General features: G+C 64.5%; 1 protein-coding gene across 1 annotated transcript; it reads left to right on the plus strand.

Annotated features, from left to right (window-relative positions):
- The first annotated feature begins 1,771 nt into the window (after nucleotides 1-1,771).
- On the plus strand, nucleotides 1,772-10,838 carry ECEL1 (endothelin converting enzyme like 1). Its single transcript, XM_088525584.1, is given in 20 exon segments — nucleotides 1,772-1,776; nucleotides 3,517-3,640; nucleotides 3,642-3,705; nucleotides 3,708-4,258; nucleotides 5,605-5,673; nucleotides 5,770-5,880; nucleotides 6,375-6,467; nucleotides 6,814-6,938; nucleotides 7,451-7,673; nucleotides 7,910-8,008; nucleotides 8,146-8,220; nucleotides 8,725-8,828; nucleotides 9,023-9,081; nucleotides 9,272-9,323; nucleotides 9,440-9,507; nucleotides 9,603-9,727; nucleotides 10,001-10,066; nucleotides 10,159-10,254; nucleotides 10,405-10,481; nucleotides 10,717-10,838. Coding segments are annotated over 20 exon segments (2,286 nt in total). The 3' UTR covers nucleotides 10,817-10,838.
- Nucleotides 10,839-11,595: the final 757 nt, after the last annotated feature.

Below are 11,595 nucleotides of genomic sequence, written 5' to 3' on the forward strand. Positions count from 1 at the left end.
GGGGAAGGGGGTGGTGGAGGTTGGCACCGCGCTGCTTTGCATTTTCAATGACAGTCCCATGCCGGGTGCTCGGGAGAGTGGAAAAATCTTATTTGTCACCTGCTGGCGGTGCGCGGAGGCTCCTGCGCCGCGGCTAATCTCGGGGAAAATGAGGCTGCCGGCGGGGTGGCCCGCGCAGCAGGCGCTGTGGAGTGATGCCAGCGCCACAGGGGGCACAGCCTGGCACCAGGTTCTGTCCCAGACACGGGGCCGAGGGCACAGGGTGTCCACAGGGTGGCACCCATGGGGACATTGCAGGAGCCGGGCTCCTGGGGCTGGTGCTGGGGCACGAGGCACAGACCCTGCCCGCCGTGCCGGGATGAGGACTCCTTCGGCCCACACATCCCATGGCCTCCTGCCTCTCTCCTCTCCCTGTGCCTGGGCTCCAGAGTGCCAGGTCCAGCAGCTGCCCCTGCCCACGTGCCCCATAAGTGGGGTGGAGAGGGAATTTGGTGCAGGTGCTGCCTGCCCACCCCTGCCCCGGCACCCCTTGTGCCCGGGCTCCCCAAGGCGCCCGCCCCAGCGGGACGCCGCAGCGCTCTGCGGCCAGCGCAGATTTATCCATTATTTTATATCCACACGCCTTTAATTTTTACAGCCCTGCTCGAACAGTACCCAGGGCTGTTAATAACGCCAGTCCCCCCTCCCTCCCTGCCACGCTCATCCATCAATCCCTCCCAGGGCTGCATCCCCATGCCCAGCACGCTGCTGGGGTGGTGACACCCGCCAGGGTGGTGACCCCCTTGGGATGTCCCCCTGCCAGGGTTCAGACGGTGTGGCCGGTCCGTGCCCCATGGAGAAACTTTGGTGCTGAGGGAGCATGTGAGTGTGGCAGCGTGTGAACGAGCACGATGGCACCTGTGGAGCTGGTGTGTGGCAGGGCACGTGTGTGGCAGGTCACTGCCTCTGCGCTGGCACACATGACCCTGCATGGGTGTCCATGTGCCCACTCGTGTGTCAATGTGTGCAGGCGTGGTGCCACAGTGGTGTGTGTCAAGGTGGCAGCCACCAGCTGAGCCACCCATCCAGTGCCAAGTGGGAGCTCCCTGTGGCTGGGGGCAAGCGTGGCACAGCACCCCTGCCCAGCACATGCCAGCCTAGGGTTCTCCCCCCAGCACCCAGGAAAACCCAGTGCCCCCATCAAGGCACTCAGGGCCATACGGGTGAGGTGGGCGAGCATGGCAGGGCACCGCGAGCAGGGCAAGCAGGACGGCTGATGTGGACCGGGGAGGGGGGCGGCCGCGGCTGCTGCGGGCGGTGGGAATTGATGGGTTATAAATCTCCTTGCAGCCCCCCGCGCGGCAGAGCAGCTCACGATATTTATGTTGGGGATTTATCTGCAATGCAGTTTAATATTCCCGGACCTCAGCGTGCGTGCGTGTAGGTGCGTGTGTCCCCCCCCCCCTCCCCATGCCCCCCGCCCTGTCACCCCCTGCCCACCCCGGCACCCGGAGCAGCCCGGGCTCCATTTCGTCTCCTCTGCACCCCACAAGTCCTGCAGCTGCAGCCACCCCGGCAGGACAGCACGGAACAGCACGGGATGGGACGGGCCCCACAGGTGCCCGGGCACGGCGGGGGTGCCCAGCAGCCGCGATGCCCCTGGCACAGGGACCAGCCCGAGTGCCCCTGCTCGGCTGCTCGGGGGTGGCGGGACGGGTGGCACTGCCAGCCCGCCGTCAGCCCGGCGGCGGGGGGCTCGGGGGACCCCGGCCCTGCCTCCCCCGCCGCGGGGATGAGGTAAGGCTGGCGGGTGGCACGGGGCTGCTCCATTTGCATAATAATCTCGTTAATGGAGCCCGGCGTGCGGGAGAGCCGGGCTGGAGACGCCACCCCCTCCCCGCCCCGCTGCCTCCCTCCGGCCCCGCCGCTCCGGCAGCCGCGGCGCGGGGCGCGCAGCGGAGCGCGGGGCGCGCGCGAGGACGGGCGCCCCGGGAGCCACCGAGCACCCCCAGCAGCGCGGTGAGCACCCCCGCACCCCCGGCAGCCTCCTGGCGACCCCCCCCCGGCAGCCTCCCGGCGCCCACCCCCCCGAGCATCCCCGGGAGCCCCCCGCCCGGCCACCCCCGAGGAGCGCTGGGGCGAGCCGCCCCCGAGCAGCCCTCGGGAGCCCTGGGGAGCAGCCCCCGAGCAGCCCCCGGGCAGCAGCCCCGGGAGCTCCCCGCGAGCAGCCCGGGGAGCCTCCCCGCCAGCATCCCCCGAGCTTCCCGCTGGGCGCTCCCGGAGCATCCCGGGGAGCATCCGCCGAGCTGCCTGCTCATCAGCATCCCCGCGCGCAGCCCGGAGAGCTCCCCTCAGCATCCCGGGCACCCCTCAGCACCCTGCGAGCACCCACGCACCCGGCAGCCCCTCGCCCGCTCCCGTGCCTGCTCCTGGCCCCGCAAACTTTCGGTGCTGCCGCCGCCGGCTCCTCCCGTCGCGACGCAGCCCGGTGGCAGCAGCGACACAACTTTGCCCAAGTTGCGGAGGGCACCCGCTTTGGGGGCTGGGGAGGGGATCCGCCGCGGGGGTACCAGCTGCTTCTCCCCCTCCTCTTCCGCGGCTCGGAGTCCCTGCCGCGTCCTCCCACGATGCCACATCCAGGGGCTCCCAAGGGCATTGCTGAGCAGGGACTTGTGTCCGCTTTGGAAGCCCCCACCCCAGACTCATCCATTTCCCCGCTCCCACTTCCTCACAGCAGCCCCTGTTCTCCCCGGCACAGCCCCCCTGCCAGAATCCAGCACCCGCAGCAGCCAGCACTGGCTGCTGGAGGGAGGTTGTGGAGCTGGGGGGGTCTCTGTGAGATGCTGATAGGGTTGGGAGCCCCCACACTGGAGTTGACTTTGCACCCACAGCCCAATGCAACACAGTTTGTCACCATGCGGTGCAACACGACCCAACCCAGCATGATTCAACCCCACCCAAGGCAACCCAAGGCGCCCAACGCAATGCAAGGAAATGCAACACGGCACAATGCCCCGCAAGGCAGCACAGCCCACTGAAACCCCACGCGGCTCTCCCCGATCCAACACTCCCTCCCAAGCTCCTTCCCAATCTCCCCCACCCTGATACTCCCATCTAGAGGTGTTGGGAGCCTGTGCCTGTCCCCACCCCACAGGAAGGGAGTGGTCACAGTGTGCTGTGGAACTTGCTCTGAGAGATGGGGGTGACTGGAAACAGTCAGGTGGGCACCTGCCCTGGGCACTGGTGGGCTGCAAAGGGGCAGCTGGGGGGAGAGGGCTGCGCTGCTGGCACCACAGCCGGTCCCAGTGCCGCCAGTGGGTCATCCAGGCAGGGAGCAGGATGCGGGCGGTGATGACGGTGAGCAGCGCTCTCCTTGCTCCTCCCCAAACCCCCCTGAATCACTTCATCCGCTTTTTCCAGGAGCTGCCTGACTCACCCAGGCACCGTCCACCACCTCCTCGGAGCACAGATGGTTCCAGCGTGAATCGCGGGGCACCTGCGTCTGCCCCCGCCTGCGCGGAGCCCCCCGGCGCCCAGCCATGAGAAGACGTACTCACTGACGGCCCACTACGACGAGTTCCAGGAGGTGAAGTACGTGAGCAAGTACCAGAGCGGCACCCTGCCCAACGGCTTCGCCCTCCAGCTGGGGCGTCGGGGCCAAGAAGCGCCGCGGGGGCTGCGCGCTGAGCCGCCGGGAGATCTGCCTGCTCTCGGGGCTGGTGTTCGCCGCAGCCTCTGCGTCATCCTGACGTGCATGTTGGTGCTCAAGTACCTGGCGGCCGAAGGGGACAGCTACTGCCTGGAGGGCTGCCAGGAGAAGAAGGCCTTCCTGCGGGCCTCGCGCTTCCTCAGCGCCAACATGGACGCCACCATCGACCCGTGCCAGGACTTCTACTCATTCGCGTGCGGCGGCTGGCTCCGGCGGCACGGCATCCCCGAGGACAAGCTGGTGTACGGCACCATCGGCGCCATCGCCGAGCAGAACGAGGCGAAGCTGCGGGCGCTGCTGAGCCGCCCGGTGCGGCGTCGCGCCCGCGCCTCGGCCGAGAGGAAGGTCAAGGAGTTTTTCCGCTCGTGCCTCGACCGGGCTGAGATTGACAGGCTGGGACCGCGGCCCATGCTGGAGGTGATCGGGGAGTGCGGCGGCTGGGACGCCGCGCCGGGCCACAGCGACCTCAATGAGCTGCTCTACAAGACGCAGGGGGTCTACAGCGCCGCCGTGCTCTTCTCGCTCACCGTGAGCCTGGACGACAGGAACACCTCGCGCTACGTCATCCGGGTGAGGGTTGCTCCTGCCAGGGGCCCCGCTGTCCTCAGCTCGGGTGGCAGGAGTATGGGGGCAACGCGGGGTGCTACAGCCCACCCATCTTCTCACCACGGGGCCCTAATGTCACACTGTCCCTGTGCTAGTGGTAGGAGGCTGTGCTGTGACAGGTTGTCACCTCTTAGGCAGGCAAGGAGGATGCGGGTAAGGGGACATACAGAGGAGAGTGGTGCCTTGCTGGTGAGACAGCACGGGGCACTCTCGAGCCCCTCACCCTGGCATCAAGGCGGTCATCTGTATCTCGTCGGGGCAAGCCCGGTGCCGCACTGTACCTGGAGGCACAAAGGGGCTTTATTTGGGCAACTGAATGGCAGGCACTGGGGTGGAACAATGGGGGCACCCTGGTGGGTGCAGCAGGAGCGCTGTGGGGGCACACCAGGGACATGGTGGTGGGTGCATCAGTGACACAGGGATGGGTGTAATGGGGCCACAGTGGTGGTGCAGCAATGGTATGGCAGGGACAGTGGTGGGTATGGTTCGGGCACGGTGATGGCACTATGGGGACGTGACGGTGGGCAGGGAGGGGAAACGGTGCCAGGCACAGCTGGGCCATCCTGTCCCTCTTATTCCCTGTGAGCTTGTGCATGTGAGACGGGTGTGTGTGTGTGTGTGTGTGATGGGTGTGAGGCAGGTGTGTGTGTGTGTGTGTGTGTGTGTGATGGGTGTGAGGCAGGTGTGTGTGTGTGTGTGCAGAGCAGTGAGAAGGCGAGAGGGTGCGATGGGGAAGAGGTGTGCGGGTGTGCGGGAGTGCGGGTGTGCTTGTGTGCGGGTGTGCGCACACTAGAGGGAGCATGTGTCAAAGGGAAAGGTTTTGTGCGTCTGCTGGGCTGTGATCGGGAGGGCGCAGGTGTGACATGGGTGCCATGGGGTACGCGATGGGTGTGACAGCGAGGTCCTGTGGGCAAGAGAGGAGTATGAGGGGTTTTGTGTGTGTGTGTGTGTGTGTGTGTGTGTATGAGAAGGGGTGTATGTGAGGCGGGGCAGTGGTGGGTGTGTGTGCGCACACACGGCTGTGTGCGGGGGTGTGAGCCTGTGCTCTGGGGCTCATCCCTGCTGCCCCCCCAGGATCCCTGTGCCACAGTGGCAGGTAGGGGAGCTGGGGCCCACTGGTGTCTGTGCTGGGGAGAAGGTGCCCCAGGGTGCTCTTGTGCTATGGGAGGGTCCCCAAGGTGTTATTTGGGAGCTTTCTGCCCCTTGCAGCCCTGCAATAACCCTATTGCCCAGCATGGTCCCTTACTCTGGGGTGCCCTGACCCCTGCCATGGGGGTCCTACTCACCTGCTGCCCCATCTCCTCCCGCAGATTGACCAGGATGGGCTGACGCTGCCTGAACGGACCCTGTATCTGGGGCAGGATGAGGAAAGCGAGAAGGTGACAGGGGCACCAGGGCTCAGCCAGGGCCCCCAGGGCTCAGGAGGGCACCCAGCTGGGCGATGCAGGTGGCCCTCACCAGCCCTGCGTTGGCAGATCCTGGCTGCGTACCGGGTGTTCATGGAGAAGCTGCTCACCCTCCTGGGGGCTGAGCATGTGGAGCAGAAGGCCCAGGAGATCCTGCAGCTGGAGCAGCACCTCGCCAACGTGAGGCAGGGGCCCCTGGGGCCTTGGCGACACATATGTCCAAGCCAAGGGGATTCCTGAGCCCTGGGGACCACAGTCCCAGCCCCTGGAGAATCTCCTCCAGCCTCTTGAGGACTCCTGTGCCCAAGGGAGGCCCCTCTGCCCCATATCCAACCCTTGAGACAACCACCTCAGTCCTTTGGGGACCCTCATACCCAGACCCTGGGGACCCCAGACCCTGGAGATACCTCCCCCCACACCCTGCTCCATATTCAGCCATGAGGGACCACAGCCACTGGGAACCCTATGAGCAGCCCTCGGGGACTCCCCCCACCCTAGTCCTTAGGGACTCCAGCTCTTAGGGGAAGGCCATGCCCAGCCATTGGGGACCCCAGCCCTGACTTTGGGGACACCGCTGGCAGCACAGGGGGACGTGGGGCGGTGAGCCGGGTGGGATGCAGGTCAACAGCCCAGGAGCTGGGCCCCAGGAGCACGGCCGTGCCCACCCTGTGCAGATCACCGTGTCAGAGTACGATGACGTGCGGAGGGACGTCAGCACCATGTACCACAAAGTGACCCTGGGCGAGCTGCAGCGCATCACCCCCACTGTGAGCACTTCTGCACCCACCCCACCACCCCATCCCCTGCCTGCACCATGCCCCACAGCTGTCCCTGTACCCCCAGGTTCTTCCCTGCTGCCAAATCTGCCCCACAGTTGCTGTAACACAACACTACACCCACCCCAGTGCCTCCATGCCCCCAGAAATGCCCCCTCTGCCCCAACAGCCCCTCATCAGTCTGCCCAGGAAGGGTAAAAGTCCAGCCCACACTTTCCTAAGTGCCAGGTGCCACTCTAGGGCCAGGTTTCACTCCTGGCAAAAGGGGTGCTGGGGGAGTGACATGGGAGAGTGTCCCCGTGCCTGTGCTGACGGTGCCCCTTGCCCACCCTGCCAGCTCAAGTGGAAGCGCTTGCTGGACCGCATCTTCCACGACAACTTCTCGGAGGACGAGGAGGTGGTGCTGCTGGCCACCGACTACATGCACAAGGTGTCCGACCTCATCCGCGTGACACCCAGCAGGTGAGGGGATGCTGACACCCCTCTGTGTGCCAGGGCTTCCCCACACCAGGACCACAGACATCAGCCTGCCTGGGGGACCCCCAGATGATGGCCCCATGCCCTGGCTCAGCAGTGTCCCCCTGTGCAGATGCCAGGCTGTGCCCCAGATGCCTGTGTTGTCCAGACCCCACCACCACTCAGGGTCAGCCCTAGACATGAGACTGGCACTGGGGCTGCTTTGCCCCAGCATTTAGGGGTCTCCTTGCTGCAGGACATGGGGTGAGGAGGGTTGTGGGGTGGCACCTTACTCAGCCTGGCAAAAAGGTGGCAATGGGGAGATACGTGGGGGATGGGACTGGTCCCCTCATCGCCCTCATCCCAGGGAGCCCAGGCCTGTCTTGGGGGCCCTAGATAAGTCCTGGTAGAGTCCCAGGCAGCTGCACGGGCTGATGTGCCCCCCGGCACGTGCTCCATGTGGCAGGCCTGCCAAGGTGCCAAGCCAAGGCGGTCTGATCCTGGCCTGTCTTGGCCAGGATCCTGCACAACTATATGCTGTGGCGCATCGTGGTGGTGCTGAGTGAGCACCTCTCGACACCCTTCCGCGACGCCATCCATGAGCTCTCCAAGGAGATGGAGGGCAACGAGAAGCAGCTCGAGCGGGGAAAGATCTGCCTGAGCCAGGCCAATAAGCACTTTGGCATGGCCCTGGGTGCCCTCTTCGTCGAGGAGTACTTCTCCTCTGCCAGCAAGGCCAAGGTAGGTGCTGCTGCCCAGGGACATGGCACCGTGGTGCCTCGCCAAGGTGACCAGTCCTTGGCAGTGCACCATGACTGCTTGGGACTAGGGGTGGCTTCCTCAGGCCAATGCTCTCCAGTGATGCCAGCAGGCCCTCCCAAGGCACAGTGGCAGTGACCTGGGTGTTGGCATGGGGTGACAGGTGGTGAAGAGGCTGTGGCTGTGCCCATGGTGACCTGCCATGGATCCTGCCATAGGTGCAGCAGCTGGTGGAGGACATCAAGTACATCCTGGACCAGCGCCTGGATGAGCTGGACTGGATGGATGAAGAGACCCGCAGAGCAGCCAGGGCCAAGGTAGCAGCTGCAGGCAGGGGGCACGGAGGCCTTTGTGCCTCATCCATGAGCACCTACCTCTGCCCTTGCCCACCTGCCCCCAGCACTGGGGCACCAGGGCTGGGAGGTCCCTGCCCAGCTGCCCGCTCTCCCTGCAGCTGCAGTACATGATGGTGATGATCGGCTACCCGGATTTCCTGCTAACACCGGAGGCCATCGACAAGGAGTATGAGGCAAGGGGTGGCCCAGATTCATGTGGGCGGTGGGAGACGGGCCCCATGCCCGCTTTGGTGTGGTGCAGCTGTGGGGCAACAGAGAGGGGAGGCTCTGCCTCTGAACAAGCTATTCTCCAGTAGCTTCCCACACGGTCATGGCCACATGTGAGTGTTGGGCTGTCCTGGAGCCTGAGCTGAGGTCTCCTTCCCCACATGTGGGGCTCATCTCCATCCTCATTGTAGAGCTGGGGGTGACCTTATGCTGAGGGACCCAGAGACCAGGCACCAGAAATAGAGCAGCTCATGAGGGCACTGCCTTGAAGGATGGTGGCATGGGGACATGCCTGTGCACATGGTGCATGGACCTTCCTGGGGACAGGGGACACACAGACATGTGCCATGTACCGCCCATGGCCACAAACCCACATCCTGTTCTCAAATCCCCTGGGAGCAGAGGGACACATGCAGGAGCTTGGGGACACAGGGGTCCCCATGCCATGGACGTGCCATGCACCCCCACAGTTCGAGGTGGATGAGAAGACCTATTTCAAGAACATCCTGAACAGCATCGCCTTCAGCATCAGGCTCTCAGTGAAGAAGATCCGGCAGGAGGTGGACAAATCTGCGTGGGTATCGCCGAGCCCGGGGAGATGTGGGTGGCAAAGCCGAGCATGGCACAGCCCCAGCAATGCTCACTGGGCAGCACCGCATGGGGCACACACAAGAGGGCACAGTGCAAGTGCCCTGACTATGCAAACGGATGGCATTTCCTGCACCCCTGGGCGCCTGGCACTCCTGGCACCTTCATGTCTCCTTGCAGGTGGCTGCTGCCCCCCCAGGCTCTGAACGCCTACTACCTGCCCAACAAGAACCAAATGGGTAAGGAGCTGCCCCCCAGGCCTGCCAGCCTGGAGCCTGGCACAGGGGCCACCAGCCAGCTGGGCTCAGCCCCACAACCATGGGGCAGGGAGGAGGGGTGGGCACAGCATAGGGTGGCCCAGTGCAGGCCATGATGTTGGTGGCAGAGCGCAGGGTTCCCCCTCCCTTCAATGCTCTCCTGTGTCTCCAGTGTTCCCTGCTGGCATCCTGCAGCCAACCCTCTACGATCCTGAATTCCCGCAGTGAGTAGGGGCTGGGGCAGGGCCATGGGTTGGTTTGGGGGTGCCGGGGCATTATGGGGCTGGGGTATGGCCGGCATCGTGCCCTTCACTGTCTCAGCTCTTCCCACCACCACCAGATCTCTGAACTATGGTGGGATCGGCACTATCATCGGGCATGAGCTGACCCACGGCTACGACGACTGGGGTGAGTGACACACACCCTGCCCTGGGGTGGGAGGAGAGGGTGACAGAACACCTGGGTCCCCTGGCATGACCCGTGGCTGGTGATTGTCTTGGCAGGGGGACAGTACGACCGGCATGGGAACCTGGTGCATTGGTGGACAGACACGTCATACAGCAAGTTCCTGAAGAAGGCCCAGTGCATCGTCAACCTCTACGACAACTTCACTGTCTACAACCAGCGGGTGAGACCCCTGTCTCACCTTCCAGGCACTACCCAGACCCACAGCCCCACTTCGGGGGTCCCCACTGCAAAGAGTTGCTCCTTCCCTAGAGCCAAGTTGAACAGAGCAAGCTGTGCTCACGCCCAACTGAGACCAACAACTCATCACACCTCAGCTGGGAAATTCCTTGGGTCCCAGGGGAAACTGAGGCACCGTCTTGGTGCCTTGGTGATGAAAGGAGAAGGTTCCTGGCTGGAGCCATCTCTGCTTACCCCGTGTCTCCTCTCTGGACAGGTGAATGGCAAACACACCCTGGGGGAGAACATCGCCGACATGGGGGGGCTCAAGCTCGCCTACTACGTAAGTGCCCTCGCCGGGGTGTCCCGGAGCTGCTGCCGTGTCGGGGGCACAGCGGGGTGGGCTGGCAACCAGGCCATGGCCTTGCTCTCCAGGCCTACCAGAAGTGGGTGCGGGAGCACGGCCCCGAGCACCCCCTGCACCACCTGAAATACACCCACGACCAGCTCTTCTTCATTGCCTTCGCCCAGGTGAGCCCCCCGCGCTCTCCCACCCCGCCTGCACCTGCAGCCCCTGTGTTCGCAGGAGACCTGGCAATAACAAGCACAACCAGGGCACCACTGCCCAGTCCCTCACCGGGCATCCCCCGGCTCCCACTCCGGGACCATTCCTCCCTGCAGAACTGGTGCATCAAGAGGCGATCCCAGTCCATCTACCTGCAGGTGCTGACGGACAAACACGCCCCAGAGCACTACAGGTATCTGAAATGTTGGCAAAACCTGTGCTGCTGTGACCCAGGAGGGTAAATTGCCCCTTTTTGGGTGCTGGGGAGAGCAGGAAAGGGTTAAATCTGGGGTTGGCATTGCAGGGGGATTGGGAGGTGGGGGGAGATGGGGAAGGGGGTGGAATGGGGACATCTTCCCCAGGGCTGGGTCTTGGCAGGGCCAGGGCTGGGGGTGCCCAGCTCTGAGACTTGCCCCGTCTCCCACCAGGGTCCTGGGCAGCGTCTCACAGTTCGAGGAGTTCGGCCGGGTTTTCCACTGCCCCAAGAACTCACCCATGAACCCGGCTCGCAAGTGCTCGGTGTGGTGAGGAGGAACCCCCGGCCGGCTGGCACCCTCCTGCCGCCTGTGCCCAAGTGCCACCCTGCAGCCGCTCCCCTCCCTGTCCCCCTCTGCCTGTCCCTGCTCCAGCTTCATGGCACTCCTGCGTGCCACAGGGGGTTACTTCCCCCAGGAGAGGCTGGATGGAAGCACTTGGGATTGGTGGCAGCTCCACTCCAGAGTCATCCACCTCCTGCCCATCCCTTCCTACCCGGTACCCAAGGATTGTGTAGGAGGGGGCTGCATCCCAGAGTCCCCATGGAGGGGCAGAGGCAGGACATCCCCTTTCCATTCACCCATCCCGAATCCTTCTCCAGGCCCTAAAACATCCAGCACAGCCCTGGGCTCAACATCACAGTCCTCATCCAGACTCCTCGAGACTGTCAGTGCCAAAGGCTCCCCCTTCCCCCCCAACTCGCACTTTCCATCTCCTCCCTGGGGAAAACCCTGTGCCAGCCCCATCCTGTCCATGAGCATCACTCCTGCCTGGGAGGGCAGAGCCCAGCGGGGCTCCGGGCCGGGGCGACACCGGCCTGCCCGGAGCGCGGAGAGCCGTGGTGCTTGCGCATGGATGCGCGCTGTGTTTTTTCGCTGCTGTTTCTGGTCAATAAAGCACTGGATATACAGGGCAGGTGGCCAGGGCTGTGACTGGGTGCTGTGAGGGGGGTGAAGTGGTGGGACACACTCCTACCTGGTCACGGGTGACAGAGAGACATGTGTGTAAATAGCACCAGTCCCCATCCATGCAGGAGGCTTGAAACACGTCTC

This window comes from Tinamus guttatus, unplaced genomic scaffold (genome assembly GCF_059628265.1).
Source record: "Tinamus guttatus ecotype Peru unplaced genomic scaffold, ASM5962826v1 Tinamus_guttatus_pri_ptg000227l, whole genome shotgun sequence".
Lineage (NCBI taxonomy): Eukaryota > Metazoa > Chordata > Aves > Tinamiformes > Tinamidae > Tinamus > Tinamus guttatus.